The sequence below is a fragment of the Giraffa tippelskirchi genome, chromosome 13 (assembly GCF_054371585.1).
Source record: "Giraffa tippelskirchi isolate mGirTip1 chromosome 13, T2T-mGirTip1v1.2.pri, whole genome shotgun sequence".
Taxonomy (NCBI): Eukaryota; Metazoa; Chordata; class Mammalia; order Artiodactyla; family Giraffidae; genus Giraffa; species Giraffa tippelskirchi.
Window position 1 is genome coordinate 62,138,876 of NC_137287.1, and position 20,125 is coordinate 62,159,000.

Below are 20,125 nucleotides of genomic sequence, written 5' to 3' on the forward strand. Positions count from 1 at the left end.
TGGAAGGCAAACTTCTTTGGCAGTCTAGAAGTAAAGTCTTCTATCCACGCAAGAGAATCTACATGGAGAGCACTGAGCTAGGTGCACCAGGGTGGAAAGCAGAATTGCTAAAACCAACACCTAAGAAACAATAGCACACAAACAGTAGAGAACTAATTGCTCAATTGTCCAGGTCATGAAAACCACAGGAATACAAAACAGAAAGATCAGCAGGAGTCTGAACAAGTGGAGGTGTTGTGGAGAAGCTGCCCCTTGAGCTGGGCCTTGCTATGTTCTGGATAACAGCTGGACAGAAAAGTGAGAAACTGGGGCAGAGACCACCCGCCATGGAGCCCCATGGGCAAATTCAGCCCGCTGGAGTATTACTGCCAACTTTAGATTTCAGGAGAAAGAAAAAGGGCATCCCATAATGGAGCCCTCAGATTTGACATCCAGAAGTTTAAAAGCCACTAGATTTATTCTACAAATGTTCCCTGCATGAACTATATAAAGGGATCCTTCTCTTTGTGAAGCAATTGCCAAAAAAAAAAGGTATTCTGCTGCCAAATGACTAAGGCTGACTTTTTAGTGTCAGGACACCTTTACACTCCTAAAAATGACTGATGACCTCAAATAACTTTTGTTTGTTACATCCAGCAGGATCCTGTAAATGTACAGCCAGCTCCTGGGAGGGGAAAATGCTATGGGTAACTTTGTGGATTTCTGTAATGAAAATACTCCTACTATGCATATTTTAAGCTGCCAATGGATGACACTGAACACAAAGCTGGAAAAAGATGTGCACAACTGGCTATGACAAGCAGCTCAGCTCTTATATATATAAGCTGTTATATTATATGTGTATATATATATAATATTGATATTTACTAAATAGAAATTAAAACTGAGAAATTTTTAAAATACTTAGTAATTAATTTAAAAATAACAATAATTCCATCATAGCTAACATAAGTAGCATTTTCTGAAGACTATTTTCAAAGACATAGTAATTAGTGACAAGAATGTCAATGTTTTACATTTTTACAAATTCTTTTAATGTCTGGTTTAACTTAAAACAAGCTGGGTTTTCATACCTATTTCTGCACTGAATCTGTTGCAATAAGTTATTTTAATTGGTATATGAATATGCCTTATACACATGTATGATTAGGAAAGGTGGAGTGTATCAATAGCTTTTTCAGAAAAATGTGAGTATTCTTCTTGGATACTACCCCAAAACTCAACAAGTGGTTGTTTTTCTCAAAGGTTAGTGGCCATGTGGAATCTGAAAACTTAGTTACGTTAAAATCGATTGATCTGGGACTTCCCTGGGGGTCCAACGGCTAACACAACGCACTCCCAGTGCAGGGAATCCAGGTTCAATCCCTGGTCAGGGAACTGGATCCCACTCACTTCAACTAAAGATCCTGCGTGGAACAACTAAGACGTGACGCAGCCGAATAAATAAATGCTAAAAAAAAAAAAAAAAAGAAATCCATTGCTCTGTCTTATACTTCAGATGGTTCTTTAGCCAGGCATGATTTTGTAATGTCATGTAGTAGCTACTTGGAAAATACTGAGTTACTGAATTAAGTAGATCTCCCAAATGCTCATAAATTTCATGATACACTATCAGAAAACTACATTCATTAAAATCAACATCACTTCACCAGAAAACTATAAAATATTGGCAAGTTATCAAGCTCAAAATGGCAGATGAAGAACTGCCACAATTTGAAACTTCTGCTAAAAGCCTGAATTTTATCATCAGCAATAAACTCTGTTAACTGTTTTCCTCGATGTGACAAGCTTACTTCATTTGCTTTTGAGAAAATTTTTCAAATACTCAAGTTTGAACAGACATAGATATAATTTAGTTATTTGCCACTGCTTTGAGAAAAATTATATCCTGTGGCAGGGGCAGGTGTGTGTGTGTGAATGCAGATAGTTCATCTTGTCCCTCAGACAATAACTTGTGTTTTTTCTCGAGATCACCACTGATCTTCAGTAAGTGGCAGAAATGCTTTCAATGAATGTTCCACTTCCAGAACACAGAATATTAAAACAACATGTACTTGAGGGTCAAGATTTAATATAATTGGTAATGTTTACTGCTTCATCATGGACAGTCTTAAGTGGAACAGACATTTTTAAAAAAGAAACTGCAAGTGAATGCAGTGAAGACTGTAATGACCACTAACAAAGTTTGGTGCCACTTACGTGACTGGGATGAGGCACCAACAGTTTTAACCCCCACTGTTTTTGCGCCATAAGGGCAAATGCCAATACAGAGAAAAAAAAAATCTTAGTATTATTATGAAAATAGGTTTGTCCTCCAAAACCTACAGGCATGATTGTGTAACATCATGTAGTAGTTATTTGGAAAACACTGGGTCCTTGGAGTCTCTTCCAGGGTTCCCTGGATCACACTTTGAAAACTGCTGCTCTGTTCTCATGCAGCCTCTGGGCCCTGCTCACAGCTCAAAGCACAGAGTGAAGAAACGGGCTGCGATTTTAGCTCCACCACAGCAGCATGGCCAAAATCACCACCCACAGTAATCTTGATAGAACATTCCTATGTCAAAGATTGAGCAAAACAGAAGGTACATTATACCCAAGAGCATCACCAGTATTCCTACAGATGAGACCTGTGGCTTGAGATGCAGTTAGTGCTACATATACTTTCGTGGAAATGACCCTGCTGCAGAAAAATTAGATATTCTCAAGAACAACTCAAGAAAGATTAATGGGGGTTTTGGTAAGTATAAATCATGCTTAAAGTTGCTCTCATTGTCTTTCAAGTGTAATTTTCAGGACTTTACATTATTAAACACTGCTCCATCAAAATGGCTTAGTGAGAAGAAACTCTGCTGTAGAAGAGAGAGCTATACCCACTGGAACCAAACTGAATTCCCAGAATTCTGGAGATGAGTTATATGAAACTGTATCTGCAATGAATACTCAATGTCCATACTCTGGGCAGTGAAGAAGCTCATGTGAGCGTGTGCTTAGTTGTGTCCGACTATTTGTGACCTCATGGACTGTAATCCACCAGGCCCCTCTGTCCATGGAATTCTCCAGGCAAGAATACTGGAGTGGGTTGCCATTTCCTCCTCCAGGGGATCTTCCCAAACCAGGGTTCGAACCCAAGTTTCCTGTGTCTCCTGCATTGCAGGTGGAGTCTTTGCCCATTGAGGTACCTGGGAAGCCCCATTTTTCTTATAAACATCATATATTCATTCCAAGAATTTTTAATAAGTAAATCTCACAGAAACAAGTCATACTTACAAATTAACTCATTCTTTTGTTCCCTCAACAAATGTTGGAAGCCTGCCTTATGGACTAGTCTAGACAGCAGAGATAAAGTAGTAAACAAGAAAAGTCTGCTCTCCTAAATCAGAAGGATACAGAAAACAGATGAAGAGACAAAAACATAATTTGGGAGAGGTGCCAAATTCTTAAAAGAAAAATAAAGAAGGGTAACTAGTGAGGTGGGCTTCCCTGGTGTCTCAGGGATAGAGAATCCACCTGCCAATGCAGGAGACATGAGTTTGATCCCTGGGTCGGAAAGATCCCCGGGAGAAGGAAATGGCAACCTACTCCAGTATTCTTGCCTGGGAAAATCCAACGGACAGAGGAAACTGGTGGGCTACAGTCCATACAGTCACAAAGAACTGGACACAACTAAGAGACTAATCAACAACAGCTAATGAGGTAGAGGGAGGGTGGAAGGAGGCTACGTTAAGGTATACCTACTGTGGAAAGCTTCTCAGAGGAGGGAACTTCTGTGCAAAAAAAGAGTCTAAAAGAAAAGCAGGAAAGAAGGCCATGGGAAGATCTATCAATATACTCATCACATTCCAACAATCAAGCAGGCAACTGCTCAAAAACCAAACACATAAAATGGGTGTATTTTATATTTTATAATTTTACACCTCTATTTATGAGGCTCTAAAAAGTGCAAAAATGAACTCAGGCAGGACAGTTTACCTTTTTTTCCAGATCCCCTGAAGAATAATCCTCTTCTATAAGATGCCTGAAACATAGATTATGCTGATGCCACCACATCCACCAAAAACCCCACTTAGAGACAGGAGTTAATGTGATGAAATAAATGAAGATGATGCAGTTGACAGCCTCACTTGGCTTTGCAATTAAAAAAAAAAAGCTCTCCTAATAATGACACTTATAACTGGTAAAACCTCACAATGTTGTAACACAGCATTTGATTAGCACCTAGTGGACTGGCACCAATCCGTAGCTAGGTTCCCTTATCATGGGATTTATGATGTCACAGTGCAGCTGAATGTGTCACACAGCCACTGAGCCCGCATTCCAGACAGTTAATAAAGGATGAGAAGATGTGAATGCATGGTCTAGCAGACTTCACTATCAACTCTGCTGCCTGAAAAATCAAATCTATACATTATCTATTTTAATTCCAAGGACTCCAATGAAAACCCAGTAATACCCTATGGGAGGAGCTGGAAAAATATCTTGATTTCTGTGTATTAAGATAGGATTCTCAAAAAGAGTCTGTTTCTTCTTTGGGGAAAAAAGAGGTATTTAAAGAATAAGGCTGAAATCAGGAAAATAATATTATAAGTGTGTACACTTTAAAAAAGACGCGAAATATTTCACTTCATTTTTTTTTAAAGTTGTAGTTAGGGACTCCCCTAGTGGTCCAGTGGCTAAGACTCCATGCTCCCAATGCAGGGGGCCCAGGTTTGATCTCTAGTCAGGGAACTAAATCTCACAGGCCACAACAAAGACCTGGTACAGCCAAACAAATAAATAAAATTTTTTTAAAAAGTTGTTTTTAGTTGCATTAAATGAAGACAAACACAACATGAAAAATATAAAATTGGTATCAGTGTAGTGTCTTTAGTGTTTTTCCTTCCCATATTGAGGTTCTGGTTTTTTTAAACAGTGTGACTAACAAATTGCAAAAATCAATGGAGTTAAATTTTACCTTGTAAATATCAACTAAAAGCACTGATAACAGAGTTGGACACATAAGACTGATATTTTTATATCTATATTAAAATTGTAAGGAGAACTACAATATGATCTTTGAATCCTTTCTGTGTATAGGGAATAAACAAAAACTATCTAAAATCTATAATCTGAATTTAAAAAGGAAGTAATTCTGTTTCTGTAATTATAAATGGCCAAATATGTCTCTTAAAAAATTCCCCTCTTGAAAGCAAAGCAAATATCAGAAGCAAGTCATTCTTAATTATATCGTCTATGCTGATAATACTTCCAATAAGCAGTGGTGATCACTGTGGTGACTGGTGATGACAAAATCAGGGTTTCTTTATGCTTTGAAAAACAACGCTCTAGCGAATTTTTTTTCCTAGCTGATCCTTATCATTTCCTATTAATAGTACTTGGAGTATCGTTTTATATTCTCATATGATACGTGTTTTACTTATATTTGTAAAGACTGACTATGAACATGATCTTCATGGAAGTCAAAATTCTTTTAGCTCTAGACTTTTAAAAATCAATCTTATATATTGATTTCAATAAGACTGAAACTAAAACTGATCATAATTTTCTAGCTAACTCTATTACAAAGTAATAAATGCACATAGTGAAGTAGGTTGCTATGAGATCCTGAGCCCAAAATGACATTTACCCAACAGTTGGCTTATATGGACAAACAGTGGATATTAAAACTACTCTTAACAATGATATAGATAGGATTCATTTCTAATATTGAGGAAGAAATGTACACGCCAAAAGTCTGAAGCTACAGAATGCCTAAAGCCACTTACCTTTATTTCTGACCACTATCAACTTACTGGGATCTTCTCTCGTAGCTCAGTGGGTAAAGAATCTGCCTGAAAGGCAGGAGACCCGGGTTCGATTCCTGGATCAGGAAGATCCCTTGGAGAAGGAAATGGCAATCCACTCCAGTATTCTTGCCTGGAGAATTCCATGGACAGAGGAGCCTGGCAGGCTACAGTCCAGGAGGGTCCAAGAGTCAGAAACGACTTAGCAACCAAACCACCAACACAGTATCAACTCATAGGAAAGCCTATGAAGGAAACTTCAATTCACTTGAAATATCCTACATTAATTTTTCTACCAATCACTTGGTATAAGCCCTAAAGATTACTGACTTAACAAAAACAACATTAAAAAAACAGTAATAATAAACAAAATGGGGTGTGTACATACAAAGAGGAAGGAATTCCTATCACATACAATACAGATAAACTTTCAGGACACTATGTGAAGTGAAATAAGCCAATCACAAAAAGATGAGGAAAAGAAATGCAGAGACAAAAGGTTGTCTGAGGAGGCCATACAAATAGCTATGAATAGAAGAGAAGCAAAAGGCAAAGGAGAAAAGGAAAGATATACCCATTTGAATGCAGAGTTCCAAAGAACAGGAAGGAGAGATAAGAAAGGCTTCCTCAGTGATCAGTGCAAAGAAACAGAGGGAAACAATAGAAGGGGAACGTCTAGAGATCTCTTCAAGATATTTAGAGATACCAAGGGAACATTTCATGTAAAGATGGGTTCAATAAAGGACAGAAATGGTATGGACCTAACAGAAGCAGAAGATATTAAGAAGAGGTGGCAAGAATACACAGAAGAACTATACAAAAAAGATCTTCATGACCCAGATAATCACGATGGTGTGATCACTCACCTAGAGCCAGACATCCTGGAATGTGAAGTCAAGTGGGCCTTAGAAAGCATCACTACGAACAAAGCTAGTGGATGTGATGGAATTCCAGTTGAGCTACTTCAAATCCTAAAAGATAATGCTGTGAAAGTGCTGTACTCGATATGCCAGGAAATTTGAAAAACTCAGCAGTGGCCACAGGACTGGAAAAGGTCAGTTTTCATTCCAATCCCAAAGAAAGGCCATGCCAAAGAATGCTCAAACTACCGCACAATTGTATTCATCTCACACGCTAGTCAAGTAATGCTCAAAATTCTCCAAGCCAGGATTCAACAGTACTTGAATCACAAATTTCCAGACAGTCAAGCTGGTTTTAGAAAAGGCAGAGGAACCAGAAATCAAATTGCCAACATCCACTGGATCATCGAAAAAGCAACAGAGTTCCAGAAAAATATCTATTTCTACTTTATTGACTATGCCAAAGCTTCTGACTGTGTGGACCACAACAAACTCTGGAAAATTCTTAAAGAGATGGGAATACCAGACTACCTGACCTTCCTCTTGAGAAATCTGTATGCAGGTCAGGAAGTAACAGTTAGAACTGGACATGGAACAACAGACTGGTTCCAAATAGGAAAGGGAGTACGTCAAGGCTGTATATTGTGACCCTGCTTGTTTAACTTATATGCAGAGCACATCATGAGAAATGCAGGGCTGGAAGAAACACAAGCTGGAATCAAGATTGCTGGGAGAAATATCAATAACCTCAGATATGCAGATGACACCACACTTATGCCTGAAAGTGAAGAAGAACTAAAGAGCCTCTTGATGAAAGTGAAAGAGGAAAGTGAAAAAGTTGGCTTAAAGCTCAACATTCAGAAAACTAAGATCATGGCATCTGGTCCCATCACTTCATGGCAGATAGATGGGGAAACAGTGGAAACAGTGGCTGACTTTATTTTTCTGGACTCCAAAATCACTGCAGATGGTGACTGCAGCCATGAAATTCAAAGACGCTTACTCCTTGGAAGGAAAGTTATGACCAACCTAGACAGCATACTAAAAAGCAGAGACATTACTTTGCCAACAAAGGTCCATTTAGTCAAGGCTATGATTTTTCCAGTGGTCATGTATGGATGTGAGAGTTGGACTATAAAGAAAGCTGAGCACCGAAGAATTGATGCTTTTGAACTGTGGTGTTGGAGAAGACTCTTGAGAGTCCCTTGGACTGCAAGGAGATCCAACCAGTCCATCCTAAAGGAGATCAGTCCTGGGTGTTCATTGGAAGGACTGATGTTGAAGCTGAAACTCCAATAGTTTGGCCATCTGATGAGAAGAGCTGACTCATTTGAAAAGACCCTGATGCTGGGAAAGATTGAGGGCAAGAGGAGAAGGGGACGACAGAGGATGAGATTGCTGGATGGCATCGCTGACTCGATGGACATCGGTTTGGGTAAACTCCGGGAGTTGGTGATGGACAGGGAGGCCTGGCGTGCTGCGGTTCATGGGGTCGCAAAGAGTCAGACACAACTGAGCAACTGAACTAAACTGAACTGAACTTTACCAACAAAGGTCTGTCTAGTCAAAGCTATGGTTTTTCCAGTAGTCACGTATGGATGTGAGAGTTGGACTATAAAGAAAGCTGAGCGCCGAAGAATTGATGCTTTTGAACTGTGGTGTTGGAGAAGACTCTTGAGAGTCCCTTGGACTACAAAGAGATCCAAGCAGTCCATCCTAAAGGAGATCAGTCCTGGGTGTTCATTGGAAGGACTGATGCTGAAGATGAAATTCTATTACTTTGGCCACCTGATGTGAAGAGCTGACTCATTTGAAAAGACCCTGATGCTGGGAAAGATTGAGGGCAGGAGGAGAAGGGGACGACAGAGGATGAGATGGTTGGATGGCATCACCGACTCAATGGACATGAGTTTGAATAATCTCCGGGAGTTGGTGATGGACAGGGAGGCCTGGCGTGCTGCAGTCCACGAGGTCTCAAAGAGTCGGACACAACTAAGTGACTGAACTGAACTGAAAAGACAAATATTGATGATTCCTCTTATATGAGGTATCCAAAAGTAGGCAAATTCATAGAAACCAAACATAGAATGGTAGTTACAGGAGGTTGGGGGGGCATGTAAAAAGGCGTTGTTGTTTAATAGGTACAGACTGTTAGATCTGCAAGATGAAAAAGATCTGGAGATTTGTGTCACAACAATGCGAGTACATTACAGCGAACACTACTGAACTATAAACTTGAACTTGTTAAGACTGCGGATTTTATGTCTTTTCTTCAACCATACACAAAAATAACAATAACTTATTGCTCCACATTTGCTGTATATGATAATTAGCTGGCTCATTGCCTAGAAGATAATCAATTGATTTTACCAAAGGCAATGAGACTGACTTCCCCATCATTTTATAAAACATAATTCTAAAGCTCTGGGCGCTCTCATGCTCCTGGCCCCAGAATTACTGCTGAATACTTAGATTGGCTATTTGTGCCAGGATTTATATGAACCAGTTACTAATACATCAAAATGGATAAAGTTTAAATCTTCTACGCTCTTCATATTTCCAAGATCAGAAGCTGAACTGGGACCTAAACATGAAACTGTCTTGAAAGTGAAAAGTGTTAGTTGCTCAGTCTGTTGTCCAACTCTTCAACCCCATAGATGTAGCCTGCTAGGCTCCTCTGTCCATAGAATTCTCCAGGCAAGAATACTGGAGTGAGTAGCCATTCCCTTCTCCAGGGGATCTTCCGGACTCAGGGACTGAACTTGGGTCTCCTGCACAGCAGGCAGATTCTTTACCATCTGAGCCACCAGGGAAGCCAAAAAATACTGGAGTGGGTAGCCTATCCCTTCTCCAGCAGAACTTCCCAACCCAGGAATAAAACCAGGATCTCCTGAATTGCAGGCGGGTTCTTCACCAGCTAAGCCACCAGGGAAGCCCCATAGTAACTATATGTAGCATGTAATTATGATTACTCTTTGCTGATCATGCATGTTCCCAGGTAATGTCCTCTGAAATAATCTGGTTCAACACTGAGTACCTATGTATTATCATAGAAGTAATAGAAATGTTTAATGCAATCTAAAGCCAGGTTTCCTGGGCTCTGCCTTTTACTAGCTGTGTGACCTGTGACAAGTTACTCAGCCTCTCTGTACCTTATTTTCCTCGACTGCAAAAGATAATGAAAACAGTACCTTTTTATAGAGTTGTTGTGAGAACTGAGCTATGTGTGAAACACTTAATTCAAACTGAGTATTGGTGTAAGTTAGGGCTCTTTTTCCTTATACCAAGTAGAAAGTAGGAAACAAGCCCTTAGAAAAGGTAAAACTAGAAAGTTCTGAGGAACTGGGAGGCCAAATTATATTGGCAGTACCTATCATCGTATATTAACATATCTGATATCAAATAAATAACCATTAGTTTTCAAAAGGTATTTAGAAAGAGGCCTACTGCTGTATAGAACTTACCTACTTAAAGGCAAGTGCTTTTCCTGAACTATTTCTGCTTGCCCTATTTTCACCTGATATTGTCTTTACTTAGCATTGGGTTGGCCAAAAAGTTTGTTCAGGCAAAACCTGAACAAACTTTTTGGCCAACTCCATATTTTCGACCTCACAACCAGGCTTTTCTCTTCTATGCCTTTTTGGAGAACCATATGTTGTACCTCTGGGAGTGGGGGAGGGCTCAGAAAACTCATACATTTCTGAAGATCATTACTAAGATGCTGTCATCACAATTAATCAATGAGTGAAAATTTCCCAAAGCCTCTGTGCTTCCCAGATGTAATTCCTTTAATAGTTTGGGGCTTACAGAGGTTGTAGCAGCAAAAACTGAAGTGAGGCAAAGTAAACAAACTGAATCTTACTCAAGGAAGAAACTATAAAAATTAACATTTCTAATATTAAAAAATTTCAGTGTCTAGTCTACTATTTTTGTTTTTGCTGTTCTTTTTTTATTGTGGTAAAAAAATACATAATATAAAATTAATCATCTTAACCACTTTAAGTGTACAGTTCATCATATTCATACTTTTGTAAAAGATCTCCAGAACATTTTTATCCTGCAAATCAGGAACTATAGCCCTTAATCAATAGCATCTCCTGTATTCTCTCCCCACAACCTACTCTTTAACTAGTAAAAATCAGAGAAAGGGTAAAAAATGTAACTTTATACTCAGTTATTTTTCCATTAGTGTTAGTGACAAACCACCTGCTACTAAAACTAAGACTTGAGCATCAAACAAAAAGTATCTAAAATCGTTACAAATGACAGAAAATCTCTAACAATCTCTTAAACACTAAAACAGATTTGTATGCAGTTTTTTTTCTGATTGTAAGAAGTGAAAAAACAAAACCTTTTTCTGAAATTTGACTTTGCTTTATACCTGCTGAAATTATCTTTGAAACATCAATTTTCTTATTTTTTAAAAAGCATTTATTTGGCTGCATCAAGTCTTAGTTGTGGCACATGGGCTAAGTTGCTCCTCGGTCTATGGGATCTTAGTTCCCTGACCAGGATCAAATCTGTGTTCCCTAAATTAGAAAGTGGATTCTTAATCACTGGGGCACCAGGGAAGTTCTTGAAACATCAATTTTCATTCAAAGCAAAGTATTATCACATTTAATACACTGGGATGAAAATACAGAGCGTGTTTTAAAGCCAAAAATTAACCTTTAAAGAGGCAGAAGGTGAAGAAGAACTAAAGAGTCTCTTGATGAAAGTGAAAGAGGAGAGTGAAAAAGTTGGCTTAAAGCTCAACATTCAGAAAACTAAGATCATGGCATCCAGTCTCATCACTTCATGGCAAATAGATGGGGAAACAGTGGCTGACTTTATTTTTGGGGGCTCCAAAATCATTGCAGATGATGACTGCAGCCATGAAATTAAAAGACGCTTACTCCTTGGAAGGAAAGTTATGACCAACCTAGACAGCATATTAAAAAGCAGAGACATTACTTTGTCAACAAAGGTCCGTCTCCTCAAGGCTATGGTTTTTCTAGTAGTCATGTATGGATGTGAGAGTTGGACTATAAAGAAAGCTGAGCACCGAAGAATTGATGCTTTTGAGCTGTGGTGTTGGAGAAGACTCTTGAGAGTCCCTTGGACTGCAAGGAGATCCAACCAGTCCGTCCTAAAGAGATCAGATCAGTCCTGGGTTTTCACTGGAAGGACTGATGTTGAAGCTGAAATTCCAATACTTTGGCCACCTGATGAGAAGATCTGACTCATTGAAAAGACCCTGATTCTGGGAAAGATTGAGGGCAGAAGGAGAAGGGGTTGACAGAGGATGAGATGGTTGGATGGCATCAGTTACTCAATGGACATGAGTTTGGGTGGACTCCGGGAGTTGGTGATGGACAGGGAGGCCTGGCATGCTGCGGTTCATGGGGTCGCAAAGAGTCGGACACGACTGAGCAATTGAACTGAACTGAAAGAAATATACTAGCAAAATATACTAGCTATTATTATTAGGAGGAGAAGGGGGTGACAGAGGATGAGATGGTTGGATGGCATCACCAACTCAATGGACAAGAATTTGAGCAAACTCTGGGAGATAGTGGAGGACAGGGAAGCTGGGCATGCTGCAGTCCCTGGGGTTGCAAAGAGTCAGACATGACTTAGAGACTGAACAACAACACAACTAGCTATTATATACAAAGTTATCAAAATATGAGTACAGATTATATAAAAAATTATTATTCAAATCGAACAAAATGGTCACTAATATTAATAGTTCACAAATTATTTTTACTTATGTCTCTTAAACCCTGAATTACCTTCAAGAATGAATTACATGTCAAAGTAGTACATTTTCTTGAATTAGCTAAGGAACAACGAAGATTTAGCATTCACTGAAAAAAAAAAATCAGTGTTCTATTTTTTCCTCCTAATTTATGTTAATTTTTAGAGCTAAGTGAATACAAATATTATGATCAAAAAATTAAATTATGGCACTTAAAAATAACCAGGGGAAAGAATACATAAAATTAAAGAGCAATAGAAAGAGTCAACAATAAAATGAAACTTTTTATTTTACAATCTTAAGAGGAATATTTCCTCCTTCAGTAAGAGCCTCTCAAGTCACGGAATCCGCATACTGAGGTTTAAAAAACAAGATTCAATTAAACACTGAGCTTGAGCTAGATGTACTCAGCCAATAATAAATATAACAAATCAACATGATGCAGACCATCATATACAAATATGATGTCGCTGGCCAATTAGCAATAACAAACGTTGCTTGTTTTGTTTTCTGACAGCTATCCATATTATTCCTGGTCCTACTTAGGACAGAGGAGATAGACTTTTGGCACAGCTGGCAAAACAGTGAGAAATGCCATCCCAATTTTCCACCAGTTTGAAACAGCAAACATGTAAGTCATACACTGAAACCTATCCCTTGTTAAATCAATCGTTCCTACTCCAATCCCTCACTGCAAGCCAGGCCTGCTTTCGTCTGAGGCGCTTCTTTAACACACCGTTGGCATCTACAGCAGACAGGGTAAGGAAGGAGTGAGCAGACCGCAATCCCCGAACAACGCTCCCTAGTGGCTTCCCCTGCTCCACAGAGTCCTCTTGTTCCAAGACTACAGAGGGTGTCGGAAAGGTGGGATTTTATATGAGAACTGTCTCTCAAGGCACTGTGCTGACCTTGATGCTCTCGAGTTTCCTTCCAGCTCTATGATCCCTGTGGTTCTGCTTCTTGCATCCTTCCTTCCTATCTTGGCTGAAACTTTGAGAATTGGTCATTTACACAGCAGAGTTATTGAGCCTTCCGAGTCAGGCCTTGGGCTGCACCAGGAGCTGTAAGGCATGAAACCCCGGACAGCACACCCTCTCCCGGGGCTCCATCCGGGTTCCCTCACTCAGCCAAGAGCTTCGTGGCAGCATTATCAATTCCCAAGAGACATGGGACAAAGAAAGGACAGGGGGCCATCACTGCTGCTTTCAGAGCAGATTACACATTGTGAGATAAATGGGAAAACATGAGTATGGTGAGCATATTATGCCAAGGAATTACGCTCAATTTTATTAGGTATGATCATGACATTTGGTTATTTTAGACAATATCCATAAGCGTTGCATATCCAAAAGAAAGGAGGAATGAGATGACGTGATGTCTGAGATCTGTAGAGCTGCTTAAAATTCTTCCACAAAAAGGGAAAAAGAAAAGATAAATTAAAAAAATATAAATTTTGTAGCAACTGCTACAAAACCTTAATTTTAAGTTTCTATAAATGTCAAAGTCTTATTCTACTCTTACATATGTCTGAAATCTTTCATCACAAAAGAAATGATAAGTTCCCATTACCCATTTAAGGATTATATTATTTCCAAAGGATTATATTATTTCCAAAGTTATGTGTGACTTTTAAGACTACCTGTATATACAGTAATTTTGCTTTTCACTATTTTGGCTTTGGGAAAGGGTTTCCTCCTGGCTTGGTGATATAAAATAGATTCTCTTAACTTATCACCAACAGTTTTTCCAGGGGGAGAGAAGAGTAGACTATAGTCTTACATACATATCAACACATACACTTAGATAAGACTCCAGCTTCAATTAAAAAAAAAAAATCAACATAAAAATAATTCAAAGCAAGAAAATACACAAGTCACAGTACTCAAACCTCAATGATCTTCCACACCAGCCTCTAGCCCTTGGATACTGTTACCACATGATCTCTATTTGCTTTTGGATACAGACAGAAGGGGCAGACTCCACTGATACCTGGGAAGTTATAAAACAGAAAAACTGCAAACTGAGAACTCTAGCCTCCCTCCATCAGTCAGCAGAGAAGAGGTATGAGGACCAAGAGCAAGCTCAAGTTTTCACATCTTTATAACCGGGATGATTTGCAGCGTTAACTTGATTAGCAGAAGCCCTGGAAAGGCCTGGATAGGCAAAACTACTACTATCGAATGACTAGGGGCAAAGGATCAGACTCACTGAAACTCTGGGTTATATCTTTTGTTCTCACACTATTTAATGATAAATAGACCATGTGAAAAGGAAAGTAAGTGTCATAAATTCTGCTTTATACAAGACTGAATTTAAGTCTAAAACATCTGGGAATTCACAATCCTCTAGTTTAAAATAAGTGGCAAGAATGTACAAAATATCAGGAATTATTCAGAAGAGTCAGTCACTTTTAGCATACATTATAGGCTTAATGAAGATTTCAGCTTGATTTCCTAATCTTTCTATCATATAATATTGCATAATAATGAATACTCACAAATGAACAGCTTCAGGCATCACAAGAATCTAAATTGATAATAATGTTTAGAAAATTTTGACTGCTAAGAACTGTGTCTTAATTCTGCAAAATATCATGATCCATAAAGGATTTATGGCCTCACATCCATGGAGGATAAGTCTTATTTAATCAAAAGAATCAATGAATCAGCATACAGATTTCTTCTTAATCTCTTAACATTCCTAGTATGTGAAAGATAAACACCATGATATATTTTTTGATCAAGTATTTTAAATATATGGAAAACAGAATAAGATAGCAGGTCTATGAACTTGTTATCCAGATGTAATGACTATCAACATTTGATATACTTGAGATTTTTAAGGAAGTAAACATTATGAATGTAAACCACAGCCTTTTCCTTGCTTTGTGGTTCAGCCTTCTCACAAGTCTCTATTTCTGAGCCCTTCTGTTTTATTTAACTCTTCAAACTTCCCCACACCCCAGCTCACACTCCTTTGTCTCCCAGATCCATCTTTCTCTTTCACAGGAAAATTTCTTGAAGAATCTATACTTCCAATTTCTACTTTCTCTCTCAGTTATTCTGTAACCTACTAACACCTGGTTTTTATTAACTAGACTCCTGTGAGATTTCAAAAACCTCATTAATCCGAGGTTATTTTTCAGACTTTACATTACTTGACTTCTTCAGCAACTTCTGACCAAGGCTCACAGAGCTGGGTGTCACCCAAGCTGAAGGTTGGAGGAAAAGGCACGTGTAGAGGACAGGGAAGCAGTACCTACAGGAAGAAAAGTGGGCACAGGAGGAAGAGTTGCTCTCAACTAGCACTTCAGCAAAAGGTGAAATACAGATCTGGAATCACAGTTATAAAAACTCGAGATGCCATTTTTGTCTTTTCTGAAATTTTTGTCACCAAGAAAGGCAAGATTGGACTTCCCTGGTAGCTCAGACAGTAAAGAATCTGCCTGCAATGCAGGAGACCCAGATTCAATCCCTAGGTTGGGAAGATCCCCTGGAGAAGGAAATGGCAACCCACTCCAGTGTTCTTGCCCAGAGAATCCCATAGACAGAAGAGCTTTGCGGGCTACAGTCCATGGGGTCCCAAAGAGTCAGACATGACTGGGTGACTAACACACTTGGGACCTTGAAATGGTAAATATTTGTGATGTGTGAAAAAGCATGATACATAACTGTATGATCTTAATTACATAAAAATGGACACTTGGTTGTGTAAATACACAAATGAGATTTAAAAGGATGCATCAGACGGTAAAGTGCTTATGATTCTGGATGACACTGGTTTTTGTTTTGGTTTCCTATTATGCACAGGTTAACTTTTAAGAAATAAATGTTATTTTAAAAACCTTAAAAGAAAACACTAGAAGACCCTAGATTAATCAAAAGATATATGTATATTCTATTAATACTCTTTTTGCAGACAAAAAGACAATAGGATAAACATCAAGATGCTAACAACAATTAAATTTCTGCATGTAAAGACTATAGGTGGCTTTAATTTTCTTCTTCATTTAATAATACACATTTTGCCAATTTGCTACAATGAACTTTTTTTTTTCTAAAGAGAAAAAGGCTGCTTTCTTGAAAAACAGCATGGTCTGCATGCCTGTTTTCCAGGGTAACAAAGAAGGGTGTTGCCAGGGAGATGCAGCTCCATAGAGCACTAGTGAGGAGGAAACCCCAGGGAGCAAGTGGGTGTCAGGAGCCTGAAAGAGGGAAAAACGGCAGGCTGGGTGCAGGGCGTTTTGGAAAAGTCCAGACCGTGCAGGAACCAGGTTGGCCGGAGACAACCCAGGAGTTGCCTGGCACTGCCCCGGGCCTTCCAGGCAGCCATGGGTCCTTCCTAGTCTCTCTTCCAGATACTGCAAAGTCTCTCTACTGCTCGAACTCATGATACTGTGATGCCACCCAAATGAGGTCCCTGCTCCCGGCTCGCTGATGTCCCACCCAACACCACCTGGCCGCAGGTATCCTGCTTTGGTGAACACTTAGAACACGGGATGGTCCACTCTCTCAGATGCATACCACCCTCCACTTAACCCTGACCAGCTCCACTTCCCAGCCCAGATACAGCTCCACTTGGCCTCAACGCTAGCAGTTCCTGCCCCCATCCTCTGCCTTCTGTATACTCTTCCCTGGCCTAGAGAATATGCTTCCCTCTCCTTATATACCCAGCGACCTCTACTCACCCTTCATAATAAAAGCCTCTACAGAGCACTCTGAATATTCAGGAAATCAACCCTGAATATTCATTGGAAGGACTGATGCTCAAGGTGAAGCTCCAATATTTTGGCCCTTGATAGCAAAGAACTGACTCACTGGAAAAGACCTTGATGCTGGGAAAGATAGAAGGCAGGAGGAGAAGGGGACAACAGAAGACGAGACGGTTGGATGGCATCACTGACTCAATGGACATGAGTTTGAACAAGCTCTGGGAGATGGTGAAGGACAGGGAAGCCTGGCGTGTTGCAGTCCATGGCGTCACAAAGAGTCAGACATGACTGAGCGACTGAACAAGAACAGAGCACTCCTGGTCACCCAGCTGCTTCCCCTCTGCATAACTCAGTCATTTATATATAGCATCTTGCAGCACTTCTTACATGGCGAGACTTATCCCTTAAACACCCCTTCCCACTAAACCATGAGATGTCAAGTCCAGGAAATCCAGAGCCTCATGCATCCAAAACACCACCTGGATACAGAAGGGGCTCAGTGAGTAGTTGATGAACTAAATAAATGTATCTGTTTTTACTATATATTTTTATAGATATCTCAGAAATGAGGTTTAAGAGCTGAAAAACAGCTAACTCATATTGGTGCTCTCTAAATGAAACCAATTCAAAGTTTAAGGCCTAACTAAAAAGAAAGTAAGAGATTTCCCTGGTGGTCCAGTGGTTAAGACTTCACCTTCCAATGCAAGAGGTATGGGTTCAATCCCATGTCAGGGAGCCAAGGTCCCACATGCCTCATGGCCAAAAACCAAAACATAAAACAAAAGCAACAAATTCAATAAAGACTTAAAAAAAAATAAATAAAAAGAAACTAAAGATTAAACCAAGCATATACTGGGCAAATGGCAAGATTTCTGTCATCTTTAGAGCTGATAATATAAAACTACATCAAGTTTGAATTACCAACCTTACCAAATAGTAATTTGAGGACTACACACTATGCAGGAGGGTTTGTTTCTCCTTTGCATAGTGTCTGTTACAATGCAAAAGTAATTCAAACACATATCTTCTCTTTGAAGGCAAATCAGTAAGAATGGCTGATATCCAGGGAACAGGGGAAACTTAAGATCAATGGCAAGAAAACAGAATCTATGTGTAATTCTCATTTCCACACAGGCTGACTTTCATAGGTGCCTGCCTGATGCCTACATTGAGTTTACCTGAGCTAAAGTGGGGATTGAATTTTGACCAGTCTGCATCTGCAGGTGAGCAGATTCACTCTCTGCCACAGAATCTGGTAAACTTCCATCCTGCTGAGAGTCAATTGTTTCCATGGTCATTTGTCTGAAAAGACAATAAAAAGGAAGAAGAATTAAGGCCCTATCTGAAATACCTGTTTTCACCTGGCTTTCTGGTTGATATTCATTTCTATCATCCAATTGTTCTACCCTGTTTTTCAAGAAATAGATTCAGTGGCAAAGCTCTAACTCTCCAAAGGTAAAGGCACCTTCTCTGCTCACTGGATATGAACACTGTACCAAGCAAGCACTGCACAATGTCCCATGAGAATTAGTGTATTTGAAAATTTTTTAACCTTACAATAAAGTCTCCTTGATAATTATTTTAAGCTCTCTAGCATAAATTAGCGACCAAGTTAGGTTTTATATTTTACATGAAGTTTAAATATCCTATGACTCTCATGGCCTAATAAACCTGTTTTATACTATGATTTAGTATGAAAGAATTTCCACTTTACCCACATTAAATGTGTTATGATATAAAGATGTGTCTGGCTTTGTCAGCACTAAATAGAAAGATTTAAAAAAACCCGTCAAATTGAATCACTCAGAGTGGACCACTTGTCCTGCAGCTCCCCCTTCACTTAGAGAGGAGAATCTAATTTTTCCAGGAAAAACTTATAAATTTTTTGCTTATAATTTCAACTTAAGTTAATGATTTCTATATAGGCTCTTTCTAGACAGAAGGTAAGCCACATTATAATGTTACCCTACTACGAGACAATATAAAATGCAAACAAAATCAACAAAATAAAATTTTAAAAACTTATAGGAACTACTCCCTGCAATTGTGTATCTTTTCAATCGTTAATAATATAGTGTGTTTTTTTCACCTCAGTAGCCTAAATATATATCCCAAAAGTACACAGGCAACTTAGAAGTTTAAATTGAAATGTCCAGACATTTTTTCCAGATTGAATTCTTTTGCATTTCAAGAGGTATCACCTGAATCCAAGTCTTCTGTTCTCAAGGCTGTCTGCTATAGTCTGCACTACACCTAGAATTACTTCTCTCTATTCAGACAGTTTAATACAACTGACTGTGACAGTTTAGAGCAATTATAAAAATCTAGAGTCTACTATGAAAAAATGTCTTTCCCTCAATGTTCCCCAATTCTTTTATCTCTTATTATTTCCCAGCATGGACCTTCTAATTCTAGGTAAGCAGAGGCCATCCCCCTGCAAAAACTGCCAATTCCTGAGGTTCCACTTTTGCTTGTGAGCAGTTTCCAAGGAGAATACCTAGAACATTTGATTCTGCAGGATATGAAAAGATATTATCTGGGAAGAGTGTAAGGGGGAAAACACTTGGTCAGAGTTTAAAATATCTGGGATTAAAAGGGTTTCTTGGCCGCAGAACTTTCTCTTAAGCTTGACTATTCCAGTTTGACTTGGGAAGGATGATGCAGATCCAGTCAACAGCATTTTCCAAAAGAACCACCCCAAACCCTTTCCCTACAAAGCGAGTCCTAGCAGAAATGGTTTGGAAAGAGTGTGAGAAATGTTGTCTTATGCTTCTTATTACATCTTTATTAAAAGCTCTTCAGGTTCTGTCAAGAACTTGAGTCTCCACTCAAACATTATCCGCTGAAAGGCCTTCCTCCTTTCAGAAACATTCCTTTAGCACCATCTACATGACAGGCCCTGAGAATACAAAAGTGGGTAAGTTACAATCCTTGCTCTCAAGGACACTGTTCTCCACTTGGGCCTTAGTTTCACCAAGAGTCCTTGGACAACCTGTCTTAGAATTGACACAGACACTTGTAAAGGAAAAAAAAA

General features: G+C 39.1%; 1 protein-coding gene and 1 long non-coding RNA gene across 30 annotated transcripts in view; one reads left to right on the forward strand and one right to left on the reverse strand.

Annotated features, from left to right (window-relative positions):
• CREM (cAMP responsive element modulator) overlaps positions 1-20,125 on the reverse strand; it is a 67,569-nt gene that overhangs the window by 33,844 nt on the left and 13,600 nt on the right. For 13 of the 29 annotated variants that reach the window (XM_081554284.1, XM_081554278.1, XM_081554279.1 and 10 more), the window contains exon 3: positions 18,270-18,393. The exons of 8 other annotated variants lie outside the window; for them this stretch is intronic. In XM_081554284.1, the coding sequence (XP_081410410.1) occupies positions 18,270-18,393 (124 nt within the window). Of the gene's footprint in view, positions 1-3,969; positions 4,226-18,269; positions 18,394-20,125 lie in introns of those variants that run through there. 8 more of the 29 variants (XM_081554298.1, XM_081554287.1, XM_081554285.1 and 5 more) reach the window with 1 other exon arrangement.
• LOC145531541 (uncharacterized) lies at positions 1,111-13,810 on the forward strand. Its single transcript, XR_014072515.1, has 2 exons — positions 1,111-2,737; positions 12,898-13,810. It is a non-coding gene; the product is annotated as an uncharacterized LOC145531541 (long non-coding RNA).